A 23,492-nucleotide genomic window follows, 5' to 3' on the forward strand; every position below is an offset into this window, starting at 1 on the left:
TTTCCAAGAGACAGAAAAGAGAAAATAGTTGCTAACTGCATTTATGTCTAAAAGGTAAATTCAAGATGAGTAATAATCATACTAGAGGAAACACTTACCTATTCAAGGTCCACCATCTTCTCTCGCCTGAATTATTGGAATCACTTTCAGAGTAGTCTCCCAGCATCCAGCCTTGTCCTTCTATAGTCCATATTCAGACATAGCAAAGTGAGTCCACTAAATTTAAAACAAATCATATCAACCCTCTACCAAAACTCTCTTTGACTTCCCATATAAGTCAGAGTAAAAACAAAAATCAAAACTAAAAACAAAAGACTTTTACAATTATCTATAAGACAATTACTGTAGCCCACTTTACTCCTTTGAGCTAATCTACTTTTCTCCTCTTTACTCATTCCATTTAGGACACTGGTTTCTCTATTATTTCTCAACCACAGCTGGCATGTTTCCACTTCAGGACCTTAGAGCTTCCTGTTTTCTTTACCTGAATGATTCTTACCCCAGACATCTACCTGCAGGGCCTACTCCTCCACCTCTTTCAAGTCTCTGAACAAATATCACTTTCTGAAATGAGGCTGACTCTGATTATCTATTTAAAATTACTTCTTCCTCTATATTCTTAACTTCCTTTACTCTCCATATATTTTCATATCTCTTATCACAGTCTCATATTCTACTATGTGTTTACTTATTCTTTCTTGTATATCATCTGCCTTCCTCCATAGAATGTAGGCTCTAAAAGTACAGAGGGTTTTGTTTTACACTGATGTATCCCAGAATCAGAATAGCACCTGCCAAAAAGTAAGTGTTCAAAAACTATTTTTGTCATTGCTAAAAAAATAAGTAAGAAATAAAAATGCAGCAATGTATATTGCTTGTGAAAAATTATCAAGGATCGGGGCCGGCTCCGTGGCCGAGTGGTTAAGTTCGCGCGCTCCGCTGCGGCGGCCCAGGGTTCAGATCCTGGGCACGGACATGGCACTGCTCGTCAGGCCACGTTGAGGCGGTGTCCCACATCCCACAACTAGAAGGACCTGCAACTAAGATATACAACTGTGTACAGGGGGGTTTGGGGAGATAAAAGCAGAAAAAAAAAGATTGGCAACAGTTGTTAGCCCAGGTGCCAATCTTAAAAAAAAAAAAAATTATCAAGGATCTACTTGAATCACTGAAGTTTGGAAATAATCCCAATCACTATTTCATTAGAATCATAATTACCAGCATCTCCTAAATGTGTGTTTTTTTTTCAGGCCCTAGCTATTGCAATTTCTAATATTCTATCTTCCTGCTTCATTCTCATATGTGCTTCTCTTACCTCTCCTTTCAAATTTTTTACTGACTTCTCTTCTATAATAGTTTCTAAATCATCAATCCAATGTGAATGACCAAATAATTTTTGATTTCCTACTTTTTTTGAGGGGGAAGATTTGCCCTAAGCTAATACCTGTTGCCAATCTTCCTCCTTTTTTCTTCTCCCCCCACAAAAAACTCCAGTATATAGTTGAGGATAGTTGTACATTCTTCTGGTTCTTCTTTGTGAGCTGCCGCCACACCATGGCTACTGACAGAGTGGTGGAGTTCCCCGCCCAGGAACTGACCTGGGCCCCAAAGCTGAACTTTAACTCTTTAACCACAAGGTGATCAGGGCTGGCTCTTGATTTCCTACTTTTTACAAGTCATTATGCAAGAGAAAGGTCTCTTTAGGTTTGTTTTATTTAGAATAACCTGATGAACAATACATGGCTTGAGACATATAATGAATCCACAATTTACACTTCCTGATTTGTTCCTCATAGGTCCTGGTTGCCCTACCCGAAGAATCTTCCACACTCCTTTATATTTACTATGTTTGATTTAGCCTGGCTATTACCTAAAACATAGAAAAGTATTGGTTGAATAATATATTTCTATTATATAGCTTCAGGAAGAATTTTTGTACATCATCTAAAATAATCTTCTCATTTCCTTCTGAGCTTAGGAAATTTAGGCAAAAATTGTTACTTGGCTTCTCAAACTCACAGGCAGTAATAATTCTAAGAGCCCTGACTTCCAGTAAAATGTGTAATTGTTCATGATCATGATGTATCAAATGTGCTACAAAATGTTAAATTGAGTCCAAATACTCTAAGAAGAAAGATGATTGAATTGACAGCAGGAGAGCATTTTTAAAGCTAATTCTGTCACTAATCAGCTATGTGACTTTAGAGCAATCACTTCATCTAGCTGGGCTTCAATTTCTCTTTTTGTAAAATGAAAGAGTAGAATCGATTAAATATCCTTAAAAGGACTCGTTTGTGCTGACATTACAAGTATATGATGCTTTATACCCTGCCTTTGGAGAAAGGAAGAAGCTTGTCCTATAGTCTCTTCTCTTTTCATGAAGGCTTGGAGAGGTTAAATTTAATCTAAGGGACTCAGTGAGTATATAATGGGTAAGAAATTGGATGGTATGTATCTCTGTGACTGATTAATGTTCTGCAGAGTCTGAAGGAATCTGTGTGACTGTAAGGTCTTGTCTTCTTTATGCTGTAGTAACACAGGAATTACAAACATGAACAAAAGAGCTCTGAGAAGGGCAACACCTTCAGTCATTGTTCGGACAGAGACCGCCCAAATAGAAAACACATGCTGCTTCCCCTCCGCCTGACCAATTTGGCATTCAGAGCACAAGTTCACAGAAGAGGGGCTGGGCTTTTCCAGGCAGGAACTAGAGTCAGAGGCTTCCCCTGCTACTTGCTGGGAGAGAAGAACATTAGGAATGCCTTTCAGTGCCTCGCTTCCTGAACTGTCCCACAGTAGCCTGGCGGCCTGGGGCCATCTGACCACAGCTCGCCTTCACCCCTGTAGGAATCCAGATGCAGGCCAAGTACAGCAGCACGAGGGACATTCTGGATGCTGATGGGGACACCACCATGAGCCTGCATTCTCAAGCCTCTACTACAACCCAGCGGCCAGAGCCTGGGAACACAGGTACTCTGTCTCCCAAGTCCAAATTGGCCAGACCCTTGAGAAATGCATGAGATGAGCTACCTCTCCTAGAAATGTACAAAATGGAGGAAAGAGAGAAAATGTATTCATGATTTACAATAATGTGTAACTGTGCACTTTTCACAACTTATGTGCCACACGTACGAACATCTGAAAAATTAAACTCAGTACATACACAGATGTTTATTTTTCTAAGATTCTACTGCTGGCCGAGTGTTTTGCAGTTGAGGGTGTGTTGCTTTTACCAAGTAGGTATAATGTGCAAAGGTGGGATTGTATGTACAATTAAATGATGTCCCTTCCACTTCCCACCTTCCCATGAAGGCCAAATCCGGTGCTGCTTTATTTACCATCTGTAATCTGATCCGGAAATTTAGATTTATAATGGCTACATTTTTGCTATTTTTGAACTTACAGCTTTAAAGGGAGAATTCAAAGCAGACACATCATCCCTGGTATTTTGTTCTTATAATTCTGCATCTTGAAGTTGTGAGGCCTGAGGACGGTCATGTCAACATCAGGTGTTTGGTTTTATCATCTGTGAAATGAGGGGGATTAAAGCCAATGCTTTCTCAAGTCCCTTCAGCTCTGAAATCCTGTGATTCGATGATCTAAACCGTGTACTCAGATGCAATTAAGGCCCATCCCATTCCCTTTTCTTCTACTGACTCCCAGAATATTATTGAGATGATTGAGTTAAATTATGAAAATATTTCATTGTAGTTACATTTAGCTTCATCTTAAGCCTTTATTTCTAATAATTCACCTTCTGACATAGTAATAAAATATTTATTTATTTTTTTTAAAGATTGGCACCTGAGCTAACAACTGTTGCCAATCTTCTTTTTTTTTTTTTCTGCTTTATCTCCTCAAACCCCCCCATACATAGTTGTATATCTTAGTTGCAGGTCCTTCTAGTTGTGGGATGTGGGACGCGACCTCAACGTGGCCTGACGAGCGGTGCCATGTCTGCACCCAGGATCTGAACCCTGGGCCGCCACAGCTGACCACGCAAACTTAACCACTCAGCCACGGAGCCGGACACCAGTAATAAAATACTTATTTTTCCAGTCCTTGGAAGAGATAATTCACATACATAGAGAAGGACTTTATTTCCTGGGCATCTGAGCCGATCTAAGGCAGCAATGTGACTTGCGTTCTCGTGAAAACACCTCACACTTGAATACAGACAACACTAGGTGCTAATACCAGCTATGCTACTTACTAACAGCGTAACATTCAGCAAGTTACTTGAGTATTCTGGGGCCTCAGTTTCTTTATTTGTAAAATATTAATGATAGTCAACATGTATATAGTGATTATTATATACCAGGCATTGTTTTAAGCACTTTGTATATATTGATTCACATCGACTTGAATCAGTGTTAATTAGAAGTAACAAAACCTCTCTTATAAGGTGGCTGTGAGTACTAAGGTTGATAAGCCATGTAAAGTCCTTGGTACACACACTGCAGACACATCAAAAATGTGAGTGTCTTTTCACATTCTTCGAGAATTCTGTGTTCTGCTTAACATTTTTGCATCAGTCTGCATCAGAGAGATGCTCGTTCAGTGCCTGTATTAAACTTTTAGGTTTTCTTCCTTTCCCTGCTAAGCCTTCCCATTCACTTTCTATCCATTAAATCATCTCCCGACCTGAGACTTACTGATGTGGCTTTTTTTTTTTTTTTTTTTTTTACTGAACTATCTAGTAAACCGTGAGGGGATATCGGGGATTTCCAGCCTCCTTGATGTGAGGCAAAGTGACAACAAAGCAAAGTTTCCATAGCCACCAGATATGTGTAATAGGATACAATATGTTTTCCCCCAACAAATCTTGTGAAGAGTCAGCTCTTAGGGCTGTGGTTTTAAGCGGCTTGTGTATAACTTCATTTTTCACCTTTGACTGGAGCCAGGAACTCTCACAAGGATTAGTGATCAGCATAATCAGGAACAGCATGTACAAATAAGTTCTGCTGAGGAGGGAGGGTGGAGAGGGAGGTGGAGCAGGATGAAACACTAACTGAAACATCTGGCAGCCTTTTTGTAAAAAGTGGAAATTGAAACAGTAGGAGTAGAGGTTACAAAAAAGTGTCTTGGAGGCAAACAAGTGGAAATAGTTATCTTACTGTACATGTAAGATATTTTATTTCTATCTTGTAACAATGCAAATGTTTAGAGGAATGTGGCTATAGAAAAATAGATATGAAGTAATTTTGCTGTTATAAATAACAGCAAAAGGGCTGGCCCCATAGCCTAGTGGTTAAGGTCAGTATGCTCTGCTTCAGCAGCCAGGGTTCAATTCCCAGGCGTACACCTACACTATTCATCAGCGCCCGTGTTGTGGCGGCAATCCACATACAAAATAGAGGAAGGCTGGCAACAGATGTTAGCTCAGGGTGAATCTTCCTCATCAAACAAAACAAAAACAAAACAAAGAAACAAAAACACTGAGCAAAATTCACTCTGGGAATTTTTTGGCAACACAGAGGATTCAGATTCAACATAATGTTGTGCCACAATTATGACTGGAAAATTTTAATGTTTTCTTTAGAATTAATAAAAATAAATTATACACATTCTTTTATTTTCTAGATTTTTCACTTTTTCAATACGAAAGTAATGTTCATGTTAAAAAAAAATGCCAAACAATTAGATAAATAGAAAGTAAACATGAAAGACAGTGCTCTCACACTTTCTTTCTACAAACTTGTGCTTGTGGTCTTGTTATGCCAGGCATGTTGCAAAGTACTGAGGATATAATGCCAAACATGACATGATCCCTGTTTATGAGGAAACTTAAGTCCGATATAATTCTTGACTAAGCAATAAGTGAGATAAGGTGCCATGAGGGAAGCAAGCACGTGGTACAATGGAGAGCTTGGCCACTTCTATCTGGTAAGAGTAGAGGAGATCAAGAAAGTTTTGAGAGAGGGAGTGACTATTGAAATGAGTTAACTTTAAGATGTCCCACATGATATGGAAGCAAAAGTGGGGAAGCTTCAGGGGCAGTGGGCACTACAGGCAGACAGACACATGAGAGGAATGCCATGAAGGTCTTATGTAACTTTGTGTTTTCAGAGAACTACAAGCGATGTGTTATGGCTGATGTCTAGAGTTGGACTAAGAGGTAGGTCTGGACAGTTAGGAAAGGGCCTTCTGTGTCTAACTGAGGTATTTCGATTCTACTCAGTAGGTAAAATGAGGTATTGAGGGATTTAAATAGGGAGTGGCATAATCAATTTTGTGTTTTTAGAAGACCATCTAGGCTGCAATGAGGAGATGAATTGAAGGATTATGAAACTGGATGAGCTAATACCAGATTTTGCACGAGTCTAAGAATGAGGTTAGAAGAACCTGAAGTAAAGTGGTACAGGAATGAGACGTGAAAGATGTTGCGTAGGTAGAGTTTAAAGAATTGGTGACTGGTTACATATGGGATGACAAGGAAAGGGAGAGCATGGTTTGACTAGGTTCCGTCTAATGTTGAGTGCATGGTACTGCCATTAACTGAGATAGACACTACAGGAGGAATAGGAAAGACGAAGGATTCAGTTTGAGTTTAACATGACTGTAAGAGAAGGAACACACAGTTGCAGTTGCCCACAGACACTTGTATACACACGATGTGAATCAGGGTTAAGGATTCTGAGCTACATATATACGTGACAATTACTGGCATTTAGGTAGGAATTAAACTTTCTGAGAATGAATGAGATCACTGAGGAAGAGAATGTAAAACGAAAAAACAGAAGAACAGAGGAGAAGAGTGCCAAGAAGGGAATCTCAAAGAATACAAGTGAGGGGCAGATGAACAAGATATTCCAATAAGAGCGACTAAGAATGAATGGTAGAGAGGGGTAGAAGTTGGAAAAGGAGATAGAACCATCTATAGAAAGCCAAGAGACAGTAACTTCAAGAGAAATGGAAAAGTCAATGGTAATGAATAGTGAATCTTTAAAATAATAAACAATAAATCTTCAGAGAGTTCAAGTAAGAAGAAGGCCAAAAACATTTTATTGTTTTAGCAATGAGAAGGAAAATGGATTATTGGTGATTTTTAATAGCAGAAATTTGATAGGAACTGAGAGGCAGGAAAACAAACAATTTAAGTCATTGTCTTTTTTCTCTCCCTTTCTTTCTTTTTTTTGAGGAGCCTGGCAGTAAGGAGAAGAGATAAAGTCTTATATCTGAGGTATTATGGGGTTGAATGAGTACTTGAAAATTAATTTTTTAAGGTGTGGGAGGTTTTAGCTCAGTTGTAGCTTGAAAAGAAGTGCAGGTAAAGCACTTCACAGTAATAATATACTGAAGGAGAGAGAATGAAATAACTAATGGGCCAAAACTCCTGCTGGAAACTGAATGTAGTCCTATCAAAAGAATATGAAAACTTATTTGAGTTTAAGAAAAAAAAACTCTTTAATGATAAATTCAAGTTCCACTTTTCTTTGCTTATATTAATGACAATATGCTTGAATTTTCCCCAGACTTTTAGTTTCATTTCCTCAGCTATAGCATAACCCCTTCATTGCCGAGTCATAGCATAAATCACATTTAATTGATTCAACAAATCTTTAAAGCACACCTACTAAATATTAAGCATTACGGTAGGCACTGGGGAGACCCTGCTTTTGAGATGCTTAGAGAAGTGGAAGGAATAATCTGAACCAGCAATTATAAGAAAATGTTGTGCAGTGCTATTGAATATATGTAGGAGGCCGTAGAAGCAAATGGAACAAACAAGTTACTCATGTGCATATTTTTAAAAGAAGTGGCATTTGCTCCTGGTCTATAAGGCTGAGTCAAAGTTTTCAGGTGGAGTAAGATGGAGCACTGGGTGACCTTTCCATAGTGAGGACCTCATGTACAAAGATAAAAGCAGAGAAGCAAAAGCTAGTTTGGAGCACATGTAAGAGATGTAGTGTATTGATAGGTAAAATTAGAAAGACGAGAGTTCAGAGGGAGAAGATGGGGTGTTAATTTTGGATTGGAATTTAGATCAGGATAAGGTAATTTTGTGTATCATCAACAAAGTCTAACATGAGGGCAAGGTAGACAATTGGGCTGAGGAACGGTAAGTCCTCAAAGGGAGGAGGTGTATGGGGGTATCTGGGCAGATGAGGCTAAAAAGTAAGATGGGATCTTACTATGCAGGGCCTTACATAGCACACTAAGAAGATGTTTTACCTTAAGGAAGAAATTAAATTTATACTATTATGCCTTGGTGGTAGAATGTGTGATTTAAGGTGGCTGCTACTCGGATATTTCACAATATGGAAGCAAAAAGTTGCAAGTGGTAAAAGACTAAAGCTTCTCTATCATTCCACATCGAACTGCCATATGAGAGCAAATATTAATGTGAGATTTGTTAGGAGGATAGGAAAATGATTAAAATGTTCAGCTCTGGAATGAGAGTGCTTAGACAGCACTTCTGGTTCCATCACTTGCTAGCTGTGGAACCCTAAGCAAATTAAGTAACTTCTTGGTACTTCAGCTTTCTTATCCACAAAAAAAAAGGTTAAAAACAATGTCCTCTTGAGTAAGTTTTGGGAGATTCAAATGAAATACTATAGCATATATAATACACTCGGTGAGTATTATTACCAGTAGCTGTGTGTCCTTAGGTAACATAACTAACCCCACAGGGACTCAGTTGCCCACCTGAGAAATGGGGATTATAATAGTATCTACCTCATATGGTGTTTGTAAGGATAGGTGAGATAATTCATATATGGCGTTTATCTCAATAACTCAAGGAATTATATTTCATAGTAATGTTATTTTTTAACTATATTTCACAAATGAAACTCCTTGATTGGGATCTAAAATTGACTCACCTAAATTTTACTCAAAAGAAAAAATATAATTGAGCTTCTAATTGCTGTGAATCAAAAACTCAGTGATATTCTGGAAACAGCTTATGGTTCTTGGATGTATGCTTATTTTGAAATAATAGGAATGGTAACACACATTTGCTTTTAGAAAGAATGAAAATAGCAAATATTTGACATAGACTCATAAAGGAAAGGAAACCTGCATTTTCAGGAATGCTGAAAACTACTCTCAACCCGTGGAAACTTGAACACCCTCCCATGAGAAGGTTTGCTATGTGCCATATGTGAGAATTAAGGAAACAAAAAGAAGTTGCTGAAAATACAATATTTACAATTTTAAAGTATATCACAAAGTCAGATATGAGCTAGCAATGTCTCATGATTAAGAAGTGATCTAAAGGATAAATATTTTCTGAGATACGTACCCTTCCACCAGTTTAGCTCCATTTTTCTGTGAGACTGGCTCACAGGAAAGTGTACAAAATGTGGCATTAGCATGCCAATTTAATCCTAGCCCTGCCACTAGTTTGCAATGTAGTTTTGTGCAGATTATTTAAATTCTGTGTCTTTTCTAGCTTTTAAGATCCTTTCTATTTCAGAGGATTACTAATAAACTACATTTGGTAATGTCTGTTTCATCTTTTGTTGGCCCTCGAAATGGAGGTGAACAAAATTTTCCCTCTGTGGTGTCTGATGAAGAGTAACTGGTCAAGTATGGCAACTCTTCATCCACAAAGTTTCTTATAACTACAAGGAGATTTGTATTCAAAACCTTAGCACTGTAGCCTTTCATAGTATAGCTATAGTAAGAGGATACAGGAAAGGGGTATTATTTTCTACATATCTTATTATTCTTAGAGATGTTTATATCATTCCTTGGCCTGTCCACACCTCTTTGTAAACATACCCCAGGAGACAGCCTAGGGGTTCTCTTCCAAAAAACGAAAACCACAGTAAAGCCAAGCCAAACTGAGGCACCTCCCAGGCAGCTTATTTTTCTTATTTTAGGGTGGGGGTGGTCCCTAGAGAGAGACCTCATTATGATCAGGGGCGCTTGGAATAAAACTCAGAAACATTAAACTCATAGTTAAGAAAAGAAAAAAGAATACCAAGAGGGAAAAATAGCATCAAAGAAAAAAAAAAAAAGGTGAAACTTTCAACTCCAGAGTCTTTCCATCATGGAAGCCTAGTTGCCTAGGAAATGACCATACCTGCTTTAGAAATGCCCTAGGGTTATGTTTCTCTGGGTCTTTAGATAAAACAGAGAGGGATTGTGATTATTAAGGGAGGAGAGAGGGAGAGAGAGAGAGAGGGAGAGGGAGATAGAGAGAGAGAAGAGTCAGTAGAAAAATTCTCAAATGATCAGGGAAAGATGATTCCTTAGAAGAAAATTTTTGAAATTTCGTTTCCTTAGCAGAAAACATACTACATTTCTTTCCTTTTCTGTCCTAGAGGCAACCTTAGGAAGGATCATATATTTATTTTTTACATGGATATCATTATTATTAAATAGTGTTCTAATCTCTAAAGTCCATGCTCTCGTTTCACAGTAAGGATGTAAGTTCACTCTTTTTGATCTTTGGGCAGAAAAATAACACCTCCTTTGCCCCTAATTTTACACAAAGTAGGTTTCTTAAAGGATAAATAATTTGGTTGATTTCCATAGTTCTTCTTTTTCTTTACCTTTTTAAAATTATTTCTAATTTTGACAAGGAAAATATTAATCATAAAAAGGGACAGCACTTTTTACATTTTTTATGCTTTTGAGATGTGTAGTACTAAAATGGGTTTGAGCAGACATAGACAGGCATATAACAGAGATATTTATATACAACAGACACATTCATTCATTCAATCAACACTAACTGAGTTTATTTCAACTGATGCTGTAGGTATTGAGCTATAGTAGTGACTAAACAGGGAATAATCTTTTCCAAGAAGGAGCTTACTTTCTACTGGGGTAAGACCAGATATAAACCAAAAGAAATAAGTAACATACATAATATATTTGATGGCGATATGGAGAAATATGGAGAAAAATAAAGCCATCACGGTGATAGGTCCATATATGCACTGTACCTCTGGAATCTACAAACATCCACATGGTTAATTTTCTTGAGCTATATAGAAATTTAAAAAGACTTGGGTTTTGGAGAGGATATTTAGCTGAAGCTATCTTATGCCTTCTGATCTTGTTCTTTTATACTTGATTTGTGATACTCAAGGTGAATGCCATGAGAAGCTATCAATTTTCAGGAAAATTTAGACCACACTATATAGGTCAGCTAATTAAAGAAAATAGAGGACAAAGCAAATTTCTCTCATATTTGTTCATGATACAGACTCTCACACAAGTCAGTGTGTAGAAACCAGTATGGCTGGGAGATGAGTTTATCTTTGGCTGCCCTCTGCTGACAGAAATATTGTTGAAAAGTCAAGAGATTTTTAACAAACAATCTGTAAAGTTTAACTTTAGATAATCTTCTGTTGTTCTGTAAAATTTACATTGTTTAGGTAACATTAATTTTTCTAATTTTGTTCTTCATTCATTTACTCATTCAAATATGTATTCAACCCTTATGTGGCAAGCAGTATTTTCAGTACTGGAAATACATTGTTGAACAAGAGAGACAAGATGACTGTTTTAATGGCATGTACATTCAAGGGGGAGGAGATAGACAAAAACGAGCAAACAAAAGCTATGAAAATATTACTTAATAATATTATTTTTAACAAAGCCTACATAATGGCTGATGTGCTAGAGATGGACTCATAGACCTCTCTCAAAGACGTGTTATTTAAATTGAAAGCTGAGCAACAGGAAGTAGCCTACCAATAGCCAATCTGAGGATTAATTAATTAGGAGGTGAGGGCAGAACTAATACGAAGATACTAAGACAGGCATAAACTTGTTTGGATCAAGGATAAACAGAAGGCCACTGTGAGTAAGAGCATTTGAGTGAGAGAAGAATAGTTCAGAAATGGGTGAAAGAGCTAGGGAGAGTCCAGATGAAAATGATTCTTGTAGAATTTTATTCTAAGTGCAATAAAGCTACTGGAAATTTTTTAAAAAGAGGAACCAGGGTCTTTGTCAAAAGTGATGTGAATTTTATTCTAAAAATAATGCAAGCCATTGAAAGTTTTTATGAAGGAGATGATTATCAAGAGAAAATAAGGTTCACATTTTAAAATCCATCAATGTCTGCTCCCTGATTTTTACTTATTTTGCCTACAAGATGTGAGTTCCAAAGGATAGTGATCATATTTTCTATTTCTATACTATTTTTACCACTTGTCACTCCCCACTTGGAAATAATGTTTAGCATGAATCTCTGTACTTACAATATATTGCGTAGGGGACTTTGCTAAAGAGGAAATGAATTTACGTCTTTAATCTTTTTGTTTTAGAACCTGATTTGAATTCCCAAAGAAGTGAAACTCACAAGTCATGAAGACATCAGAATTTGAGGGTTTTACTCTCCCTTTGTTTCATTTTAATCACAATGCTAGATGCTACCTGTACCTGATTGGGGGGTCTTCCTTGTTAGACATCTCAGGTCATTCAGATCGATAAAGAAGCTCATTAGTTGATGGGTTCATTCTGACTCAGGAATGCCTCTGCTGTGGGGATGTGGCAAGGGAAGGATGCTGGCTACAGCTTTTTTTTTTCGTTACTTAACTGGTACAAAATTGAAATAGCTTACATCCATCCGTGAGAAATTGATGATCATGTTTCTTTATAATCTATTTTTGAAGAGAGATAAATCAAATGAATGAACAGACAAAATCCTTACAAAAGAGAGACTTTCATCAAAGAAATCCTAAAAAGAAACAGCAAAATGAACACTGCTGACATGCAATTTCTCTTTAGAAGAAGCATACGTGATACTTGGGAGATGGGTGTTTTGCAAAAGTAACAACAAATTAATTTCATCGGTTCTCTGACGTTGTGAAAAATTGTTCCTTGTTAAGGCATTTTCATGAGAGTCTTTTATAAGTCGAATTTTGGCAAAAAGAAGATTATGCAAACAAACACATAAAGATAATGGTAATGCATAACTGGATTCACTGCAAAGTAGGACTGGGTGGGTGGGGAGGATAGAAATGGGTGGGGCTTGTGAAAGAATCTAGCTGTGGTAAGTGAGGCTTGACATAGAGCCTTATGACAATATTTCTGAGGACAGAGGGACTGTTATCTAGCCCCTTATTACTGTTGTTCTGCAGAATTTGTTCTTCCCAGAACAAACTCCTTTCATTTGCTTGCTGCTGGCATAGATCCAAGAGGAAGAAAAAGCGAAACTCTGCCTTTTCTTTTGTTCCCTGCAGAGCACCAGCCTTCCTCTTCAGCTTGGCGCCCAATGGCCCTGACCCTGCTGACTTTGTGCTTGCTGCTGCTGATTGGCCTGGCAGCGCTGGGGCTCCTGTGTAAGTCTCTGCTCTGACTCGGGGGAGGAGCCTGGCTCCAAGGTTTGTCTAGGACGAGAAATACTTGTTATGGATTTTTCTTTTTCCCTTAATTCTGGAGCTGTTGATAATTCAATGTACCTTATTGTAATGCACCTGTTTAAGTGATGACTAATAGAAGCATTAAAATACAACAATCACTTGCCAGCTAGACTTTTACATTCTATTTGAGATTGGAAGGTTTTTGTCTGTTTGTTTATATGTTAATGTTTAAAATCAGCAATTTTTAATAAATGCATACTTCACCCCTTTTCCATTCTACAAAAGAGTAGAGCAGCAGTGGTTTTTGCTTTTGTATGTGTGGCTCAGTGGGCCATGCAGAGGGAAGAGATTTCATTTATATCCCGCCCCCTCATACAAGAACAGATCAAGTTCTTAATCATTGTAACATTTTTTCAAAAAGTCCAGCAAGTATAGAATCATTTTGCAAAAACTTGTGAAAATCAAACAAGGACAAATGCATGTATAAAAGTCTTTAAATTTCAAACTAGTTAGGACAAAGTAAAAAACTTAAAAAAGGAAGTGAGCAAATTTGCTTCATCAGATTGAGACCCTGCAGCAGTGTTTCCTGAACAGTTGAAGAAAGTGGATCAAGATAAAAGGTCACATAGATGAGAATGTTTTAATGTCAAAAATTGCTTTTTTTAAGGAAATTTTAGAACTTGTTTGTGATCTTAAATTTTAGAATTAAGAAAATAGTTTCCTAGTGTTTTCACCTGGCTCCAAAATTTTTACTTCATTTTGATAAAACTGTTGTTTTGCAACCACCATTGTCTTTAGGTGTATAAAGCAACTCTCATGATTCGTGAAGAATTTCTCTATTTAGACTTAGAAACTTGGAGTTTAAAGTTAAGCACTGAAATTTTCTAGCTAAGTGATATTAAAGAAGTTACTTGTTCTCACTGAGCCCAATTGCAAATCTATAAAAATGTAGAAATGATACTATGACTATTTTAATGATTGAAGGAGATAATGATATATGGTACATTGTCAATACTTAATATAATGATCAATAGATAGATGGATTTTTGGTTTTCAATTGAGTAATGGTTTGAGAGTATACATAAAAATATTTATTGAGCAGTAAGTATGATTAAGAAATTTATTCCTGAAGTTAGAAACTGTTATTATGACTCCACACTTTTCAGATGAAGAAATAGACTTAGAGAAATTAATTTGCCTAAAGCAATACAATTTATTATGTTACTACAGTCCAAACTTGAATATAGGCAATATGAGATCTCAGAACTTGAGATCTTAAACAAGTACCATTTTGTCTTCCCATGTGTAGAAAATAGAAATAGAAATGAAGAAATAAGCTGTCCAGTCTGACTTGGTAACGCGGGTTAGTTTTTCAGTTCTACCAGCTCTCCAATACTCAGAAAGACAGCATTTCTGAAAAGGAAGAAAGATTGGGGAATCTCTCCCAACAGCTGCAATCTCTCCAAGCCCAGAACAGGCGGCTTGCAGAAACTCTCCAGCGTGTGGCTGAAAAACTTTGTCGAGAGCTCTATAACAAAACTGGAGGTGAGTCCTGATCACTAGGCTCCCCTCTGCCCTCAAGGTATCTGTCAATATGGGGCTGACTTTCCCATCATGGTACCTGGGAACCATGTAGTTGTCTGGCAAACTTCATACATAGACATTAAAACCATGGGTCTCAGGGCCTAGTTCCTACATTTACAACCACTACCCACAGAGTCTGCCTACCCTTGACCTGTGCACTTATTTCTCTGACTTTGATATCCATCTTAATTTCTGACACATGGAAATTTACCATTCTGATTCTCATGCTTGGCTTAGTGTTTATGCAATTTTTTCTAAAATTTTATTTATTTATGTTTAGTATGAGAAAGGAGTCCATATCCCATTGGTATATATTGCATTTTCAAGACTCTTTTTACTATTATATAAGAGGATTTTGAGGAAGAAAATTGTAGAAACTTCAGTTGTTTCTTAAATACAATACATATTGAGTTTCTGAATATGAAAAGTTCTTTATGAAATTGAATATCCTCTCAGTATACTGAATTACATAGGGCAAGAAAGGACTTTCTGATCATTCATTACTAGATTCCATACTCCATGAAAGCAGGCAGTGTCTGTTTTAATTCCCACAGTATACTCAGTACCAATTACAATTCCTGGCATGTAGTGGGTGTTTGGTAAACATTTGTAGTTATCACTGCTGGGCAATTAAATATCTAAGAGAAAGAGAATCAATTCTTTCTTGGGTAGTCAAATACTACGTAATTTCAAGAGAGGAAAGCCAGCAGACCTGGGTAGAAAATAACATTAAAATTGGTTTCTTTCCAAGAACACAGGTGCAGCCCTTGCCCCCAAAAATGGAAGTGGCATGGCGACAAATGCTATCAATTCTATAAAGAGAGCAAGAGTTGGAAGGGCTGTGAATATTTCTGCATTTCTGAGAACTCGACCATGCTGATGATAAACACACGACAAGTACTGGTAAGAGCCTGAGGCTTGGTCAGTGTTTGAAGTATTCTCAAAAAGAGGGATTAAATTATATAAGAAGATTCTAAGGAGTCAACGTGCACAGACTCTCCCATTTATTATAATGAAGGCCTAAGTCTTATTCTTCTTGCTTTGAATGATCCCCTGAGATAGGTAAAAGGAGTTCTGTTCTCCAAAAATACCCACCGTTTAGAAAGATGAACAAAAGCTCTTCAAACTCCCCATGAGTCAGGAATCAAACAAAGAATGCCTTAATTTCTTATCCCTTTTGATTTGGGTAGGAAGACAACAATATTGACACAACGTCAGGAAGATGAAAATAGCACTTCCTGCTCTTCCATTATAAAAGTGGGAAAGCTTTTAATTGAAAAATACTTAATTAAATCATTGCCATAATCTGCAAATAAATATCTTACCTTCCAGAAGTTTATAGCTTAACATAGACTGGTCTAGGCAAATATGAAAATAAAACTATAAATTGGCATATATTAAGTAAGCACATACAATAAAAGTACACTATTAAAATGGTGTGATTATTCCCCTTTCTCTTACATTTATTGTTGCATTTATATTTAATTCCTTAAGCATTGTGACTATTATTTATTTATCATTGTTTTAGCAGAGATCTTGGCACAAAGTAGGTTATTGACAAAGGATTACTTAATTGAAATAAATGTCTAGCTAACTATGCAAACTCTTAACAACCCTCTAGCTGCATCTTAATTCCTACCCACTTCCTGAAATCTGTGATGAATGAAACTCTGCTATCTCTCTCATCTAATAAAATAATATTTTTCATCCTTTCTTGATGACTCAGTTTAGGCAGAAAGGGTGGTGATTTATTTGACTAAGATATTATATCCTAGCATAAACCTTCCTAATTTTTCTTATTTTCTTTGTTTCCTCCATCTCCAGCACATAGTGAGGACTCAGGTATATAACTGAACTATATATATACAATGGTAGAAAATATTATTGTGAAAGTTTCACATTTTTTCTTCTACATTTTGTATATTTGTATACACTTAAATCACTTTCATATGATTTATCTTCAGGACTTTTAATTTGAAGAGGGCATCATTCAATTTGAAACAATATTTTCAACTGTTCTTTTGATATGCCTACTTGATGACTATTGCTTACTGACAGTTTCATTTATATTTCCAATGGTCTTTCATTGAACCAATAGGTGCCATTAATTATCTGAGGAGTTGAGGATATAAAAATAAATAAAACAAAGCATATGTCCTTAAGGAACTCATAGTATAGTGGCAAGGAAAGACATAAAAATGGATAATTGTAATAATTTTAGGTAATTTACATAAATTTCTATGTTGAATGAGACTAGATAAAAGAAAGCAAATAACAAAAAATTCAATATAGATATTAGAAAAGGAGTTATCATATACGACTATGTATATAAATATACAAAAAATATATATATACATATATACGAAAAATTTCTCTTTCTCCCCTTCCTAGTCTGAGACATAAATCATTCTTGTAAATTCTTCTTTTATCTCTTTTTGCATTAAAATATATTCATTATTCTTTTCTCTTTCCTGGTCAATTCCTTTCATGTGTATTTATAAAGCTTACTTTTTCTTTCCTACACTCTTCCTTCCATATTCTTCCGTTTCCCAGAATCATTCTTCATTTCTTTGTAAATCTGCCTCCTATGTTTTTTTGTATGAATCTTAGTGCTTAATGCTGTGAATTGAAAATAATAGACCATTTATAAATCTTGCTTGATGTGATTCTTGGTTTCAGAATATCAGTATATATTCCACGATTGTTAAGACAAGATAATTCTTTAACCTGGACAAATTAACTGTCCTCAGCACAGATGCTTTTTCTCTTGTGTACTGTCATCTATGTGAGGCAGGACTCATATGTTGTTCTCGTATTAAAAGTGCTGGCTGTCCCTACACATCTCTGTGTACACATTTGAAACACTGCTAAAGCTAAAGGTTTTCTTGTGTGCCTTTCACAGGAGTTTGCCATGCCTCAGAGCTACTCTGAGTTTTTCTACTCTTATTGGACAGGGCTATCCCGCAATGGCAGTGGTGAGGCCTGGCTGTGGATGGATGGAGCCCATTACTCCCCTGAACTGTAAGCCTTCAGAACATTTGGTGGGAAAGGCATTTAACAGAGAGGTTTCGCTTGAGTGACAGAGTCAAAAAATTTGGTTCAACAAGCCTTAATCAAACATCTGCTTTGTACTGGACACTAAGTTTATAGGAGGATATCCAGAGATGTGTAAAACATGGTGCTGGCTCTGGAATGGCTTGTTACCGGTGAGGGAGAAAGAGACAAAATGTTAGCAAAATAATGGGGACAGTTCTCTGGCTGCTTTTTAGGGCCTGAAGTCCCTTAAAGCATAATTAAGTGTCTGGGATTTAGAGAGAGACAGAGACAGAGAGAGGTCTTTTATGGATGAGTAAACTGAAGCCCACAGTAACTTGCCCCAAGGTCACACAACTTCTCAATACCCAGAGATAGTATAAGACCCCAGATTTCTTGGCTTTCTGTACAGTGAAATAGGGAGCACATCTTTAAAAATACCGTCTCTGAGAATAGATCTACTGACAATATAAGTAGTAATATAAAAAATTAGTTTTACTTATGTGAGCATTTAGACAGGAGTGTGCGTGGTATCTTTTGAAATAGGTAAAAGTAATATCTATACCAAAATATATTGCAACTTAAAGCCATGTGAGAATATATTTGTAAATGATATATTTGATAAGAGGTTAATATCCAAAATATATGAAGAAATCATACAACTCAGTATCAAATAAACAATCTGATTAAAAAATGGGCAAAGGAACTGAATAGACATTTTTCCAAAAAAGACATACAGATGGCCAATGTACATGAAAAGGTGGTCAACATAACTAATCATCAGGGAAATGCAAATCAAAATCACAAGATATTACCTCACAGCTGTCAGAATGGCTATTATCAAAAAGACAACAAATAACAAGTGTTGGTGACGAGGTGGAGGAAAGGGAACCCTTGTACACTATTTGTAGAAACGTAAATTGGTACAACCACTATAGAAACAGTATGGAGGTTACTCAGAAAATTAAAAATAAAACTACCATATGATTCAGCAATACCACTTCTGGTACTGAAGAAAATGAAAACACTGATTTGAAGAGATATATGCGCCCCTTGTTCATTGAAGCATTATTTACAATAGCCAAGATATGGAAGCAACCTAAGTGTCTACTGGTAGATGGATGGATAAAGAAGATGTGGTATATATACACAAAGGAATATTACTCAGCCATAAAAAAGAATGAAATCCTGCCGTTTGCAACAACATGGATGGACCTAGAGGGTATTATACTAAATGAAATAAGCCAGACAGAGAAAGAATACCGTATGATTCCACTTATATATGGAATCTAAAAAAACAAAACAATTGAACAAACAAAACTAAACAGAACAGACTCATAGACACAGAGAACAAAATGGTGGTTGCCAGAGGGAAGAGGGGAGGTGGTAAGGTGAAACAGGTGATGAGGATTAAGAGGTACAAACTTCCAGTCATAAAATAAATAAGTCATGGGGATGTAATATACAGCATAAGGAAGAGAGTCAACAATATTATAATAACTTTGTATGATGACAGATGGTTACTAGTCTTAGGGTGATAATTTTGTAATGTATACAAATGTTAAATCACTATGTTGTACACCTGAAACTAATACAATGTTGTATGTTGACTATACATCAACAACAACAACAAAATAGGGCCAGCCCCAGTGGCCTAGTGGTAAAGTGTGGTGTGCTCTGCTTTGGTGGCCTGGGTTTGATTCCTTGGTGTGGACCTACACTAGTCATCTGTCAGTGGCCATGCTGTGGTGGCAGCTCACATACAAAAAAGAGGAAGACTGGCTGTGGAGGTTAGCTCAGGGTGAATCTTCCTCAGCAAAAAAATAAAATTAAAAAATTAAAGCCACGTTTGAACAAATACCTTTCGTCTCTATATACCATATAGGATTTGTTCTTCTAGGAGATATGAGATATTCAATGTAATCATTTTTTGGTTTACAGTTAAGTAAACTGAGTCACAGAGAAGGTAGATAGTTTTTTCAGATCCAGTAAATAGTTTTTTCAGATCCAGTAAAATCATATGATAAATTTGGATTATAACGTGTATCTTAATTTTAGTTAGAAATAGTTTTTGTTGTTTTGGATGACCTGCTGCTTCTAAGAATGAATGTGGAAATTCAGGGACTGAAAAGAAAGAGCTTGGTGACCCATATTTCCAGTAAACTCATTCTAGGTATCTATTCGATAATTTTATTAAGCTAGAAATACTCCCTATGTACTTTCTAGGTACTTAATATTTCATTTCAGAAATAAACTGTGTTAAATTAACTTCTTTTTTTTTTTAAGGTTTGAGATTATAATAGATTTCACCAGCCTGAGAAGCAGGGACTGTGTGACCATCCTCCATGGAAAGGCTTTCTCGAAAGACTGCAGAGAGCTGAGGCGGTGTGCATGTGAGAGAATGGCAGCAACAGTGGAGCCTGAGAGGCTCCATTAGCTTCTCTGAACCAATACATGGAGGTGATTGACTCTCCGGCCACGGCTACAACTTCAAGCTTCCTACAGAGAAATTGAAGATCAGAACAAAAGTCAATGTCTTTACGTGAACCTCTTCTAGTTTGGTTTCAATGCCTATTTTCTTCCATTTGATCTATGTGTATTCAACAATTCAACGAAAAGATTGAGCCACTCGAGGTCAATGCAAGAGATATTAGAGACATTGGGGAATGGAAAAAAGTCAGGAAAGACAATCTCTCTGACTCGTACAAGAAGGCTTTTCATGTATCCTGTCCGAGATCACCAGCACTTCTGAGCATGGATTCATGCATATATTTTCCAGTCACTAAGTCCTATTTCTGTACCACAAGAAGCCTCAGAAACCCATACAGTTGTGTAATCCACCTTCTTGACTTAGAGATAACTTTCTAGTGTTCTTCCTTCTCAGCATCCAATATCATCTCCCTATTTCCATGTCTTCCTTAATATTTGGAGAAGTGGGAAACTTACTGACGTAGAGGAGATAAATGTAGGTAACATTCTTTGCCCCAACAGTCAAGTAGTCCGTGAGGAATTAGCAACCATTCCCTATGCTGTGCTATGAAATACACAGCTAACTCTTTTTGCTTCAGTTCATACTTTTGCCTCCACAATCTCTCAATAAAGTCCCCATCTGCTATGTCTATGAACTGATTCCCTCTGGGATCATTCTTTTTATTAGAATCTCAGCTTCTTACAAACATACCTCCTCATGTCCACTTAAGACTCCAATAATTATCTCCTTTCCAGAGGAACTTCTCCCAGGAAAGAAATATTCTCAAATCAGTTCCATACCAGAATTACTGTCCCTGATGCTCCCTTCAGAGACATGGGAGATCAGAACAAAAGTCAGTCTCTTTACTTGCATCTGTAATACTTTGGTTTCAGTTTCTATTTCCTTCCTTTTGATCCGTGTTTATACCTTTCAGGTACTGAAGATTTAATAATAATAAATGTAAATAATGTGAAATTTGAGTGATTTTAGAATGGATTTGTGATTTGGGGAAAAAGTCAACATGGAGATGCTCTTCAAAATATGAGGGCAATAAGTGTTTTGATTGTGCCTTGCTGAGAATTTGTACGGACTCTACAAGAATACTGACTATTTGGTTATTTCGGGGAAATAAGACATCTTTGAGATGCACACTGTCTTCAAGAGGTGTTTTAACAGTTTCCTAAAATGAAATTCTTTAAGGCAAGTTTATGTCCTCAACACATGGCTAAAGATGAGTAAATCGAATTGCAACAGGGTAAATTGTCCAATCAGGTCATTGAAAGTGAGAGACTGTAGCATCTGTATCCATAGCTGGCTTCTTGCCTCGGAGCCCCTTTCTCAGGATGACAATATGCACAAGCATATCAAGGGTGAATGCAAATAACACCATCACAACTACTGACCTTGTTGGTTTATAGATAAATCAATATTAGGAGTTTAACAGTAGAAAGTCTAATCTATTAGAAATCTTTATTTTTCAATAAGAGTAACTGGGGTTTTCATTTTTCTTTCCAGGAAACATCTATTACTGACATTAAGTTCACAAACGTGATAAAGAGGATGCTTTTGTGTTCATTTTCATAAGATGGTGTCACTTAATCACTCTTTGCAGATTCTTCCTTAAGAATTTTTTATTCAATTTTCTGATGATTAGCTAGGAAATGTCTTCAGGGCTGATGAAATTCTGTGCTGATTGATTGTGTTGTGCAAAGATAACTGCATTTGTGGTCATAAAATGCAAGTTTTAGGCTCTTTATTCTGATTTATTATTGGGAAAATCATTTTACTTCACAAAGCTTATTTCATTAAGTATAAAGTGGAAATATTTATAATTCCCTCATGGTGTTACTGTTAGCTGAAGTGAGGTAAATGCAAAGTTAGTCTCATAATCCTAATTGCAATATAAAACGTAAGAGATATTAAAATATATAAAAAAGGGGAGAAGAGATTTAGTGATTCATTTTTAAAAATAGGGGAGCACAAATAAGCATAAACAACCTTCTTCGGAGACCTGTAGTCATGTACATATTGTAGAGAGGCATCTCTACTGGGGATCTGTGGATATTGCCAAATATTTCCTATGATGAGTGCAGATATTTCATTAACACAGTTAATGCAATAAGCATGTAACAAGAAACGTGGATTAGGCCTTTAGTTAAACAATTAAATGTTATTTAAGCTTTGCTGCTGCAGAAGGAAAATATGGTTAATGTGAGAAAATCAAATGACTTTGTGGACTAAGTTATAAAATAGGGACATGGCAAACATCAAGTTTTGACCGTTGACATCCTATGTCGCTGCAGTCTGGTTCAGGGGTGGATGCCAAGTGTCTCTTTAAAATGCCGTTACTTTGAAGAGTCTAGCTGCCTGGAGAGTGGGTGTTGAACAGTATTGTCTCTCCAAATCTGCAGCCTAAGGGAAAGTGCCACTTTTGATGGTGAGGAGGAAAAAATTGCATTTATTTGATATTTTTGCTGTTCTTGAACTTATTCCCCTCCATCTTTGCCCTCTATCCCCGTATCTGTGTAACAAAACCCGCTGATCACAATACCCAGAAGACAGAAAAGGAGTACGGCACAACATTCTCTCCGCAAACATTTTTTTTAATTTTAAGAATATGAAACAATCATAATATGAATTTGAAAATATGATTTGCTGAGAACAATTTTCCATTGAGAATCAGAGGGCACAACTCCATGACGGGGTTTCTCAGCATGAGAAGACTTTTCTCATTCTGAAGAAACTGCAATAAAAGTTCAACGAGGAACATAGCCTTTCCTGGTCGATCCAAGCTCCTCCCGGCACACAATGAGCTATTTCTTTTCCTGAGGATATCGAACCAGCTATTAAAACTTATCAACAGGAAACAGATCAGGAGCCCTGTAACAGCAGGAAGTGTGAGAAGTGTAATGGGACCTTTTACTTTGGGGATATAAGCAGATTAAGTAGAAGAGTCTAGTAGGTTGCCTCAGGGTTGGCCTTAATTTTGAGGAGTCAAATACTTTGTAAAGGGATTCTTGTTGTTTTTGAAGAATACAAAAAGCAGCATAATCTGATATAAAGCATACAAAACTTTTTTACAAGCTTCATTGTATGAATAGATTTTTAGAATCTAATAATACTTATTATTATTCTGT

At 36.7% G+C, this 23,492-nt stretch overlaps 1 protein-coding gene across 1 annotated transcript; it reads left to right on the plus strand.

Annotated features, from left to right (window-relative positions):
• The first annotated feature begins 2,695 nt into the window (after positions 1-2,695).
• CLEC1A (C-type lectin domain family 1 member A) lies at positions 2,696-21,292 on the plus strand. Its single transcript, XM_046655178.1, has 6 exons — positions 2,696-2,970; positions 13,149-13,247; positions 14,637-14,813; positions 15,604-15,755; positions 17,755-17,873; positions 20,172-21,292. The coding sequence occupies exons 1-6, from the start codon at positions 2,856-2,858 to the stop codon at positions 20,320-20,322; spliced, it is 813 nt and encodes a 270-aa protein (XP_046511134.1). The 5' UTR covers positions 2,696-2,855; the 3' UTR covers positions 20,323-21,292.
• The last annotated feature ends 2,200 nt before the right edge of the window (positions 21,293-23,492 follow it).

This window comes from Equus quagga, chromosome 1 (genome assembly GCF_021613505.1).
Source record: "Equus quagga isolate Etosha38 chromosome 1, UCLA_HA_Equagga_1.0, whole genome shotgun sequence".
Classification (NCBI taxonomy): domain Eukaryota; kingdom Metazoa; phylum Chordata; class Mammalia; order Perissodactyla; family Equidae; genus Equus; species Equus quagga.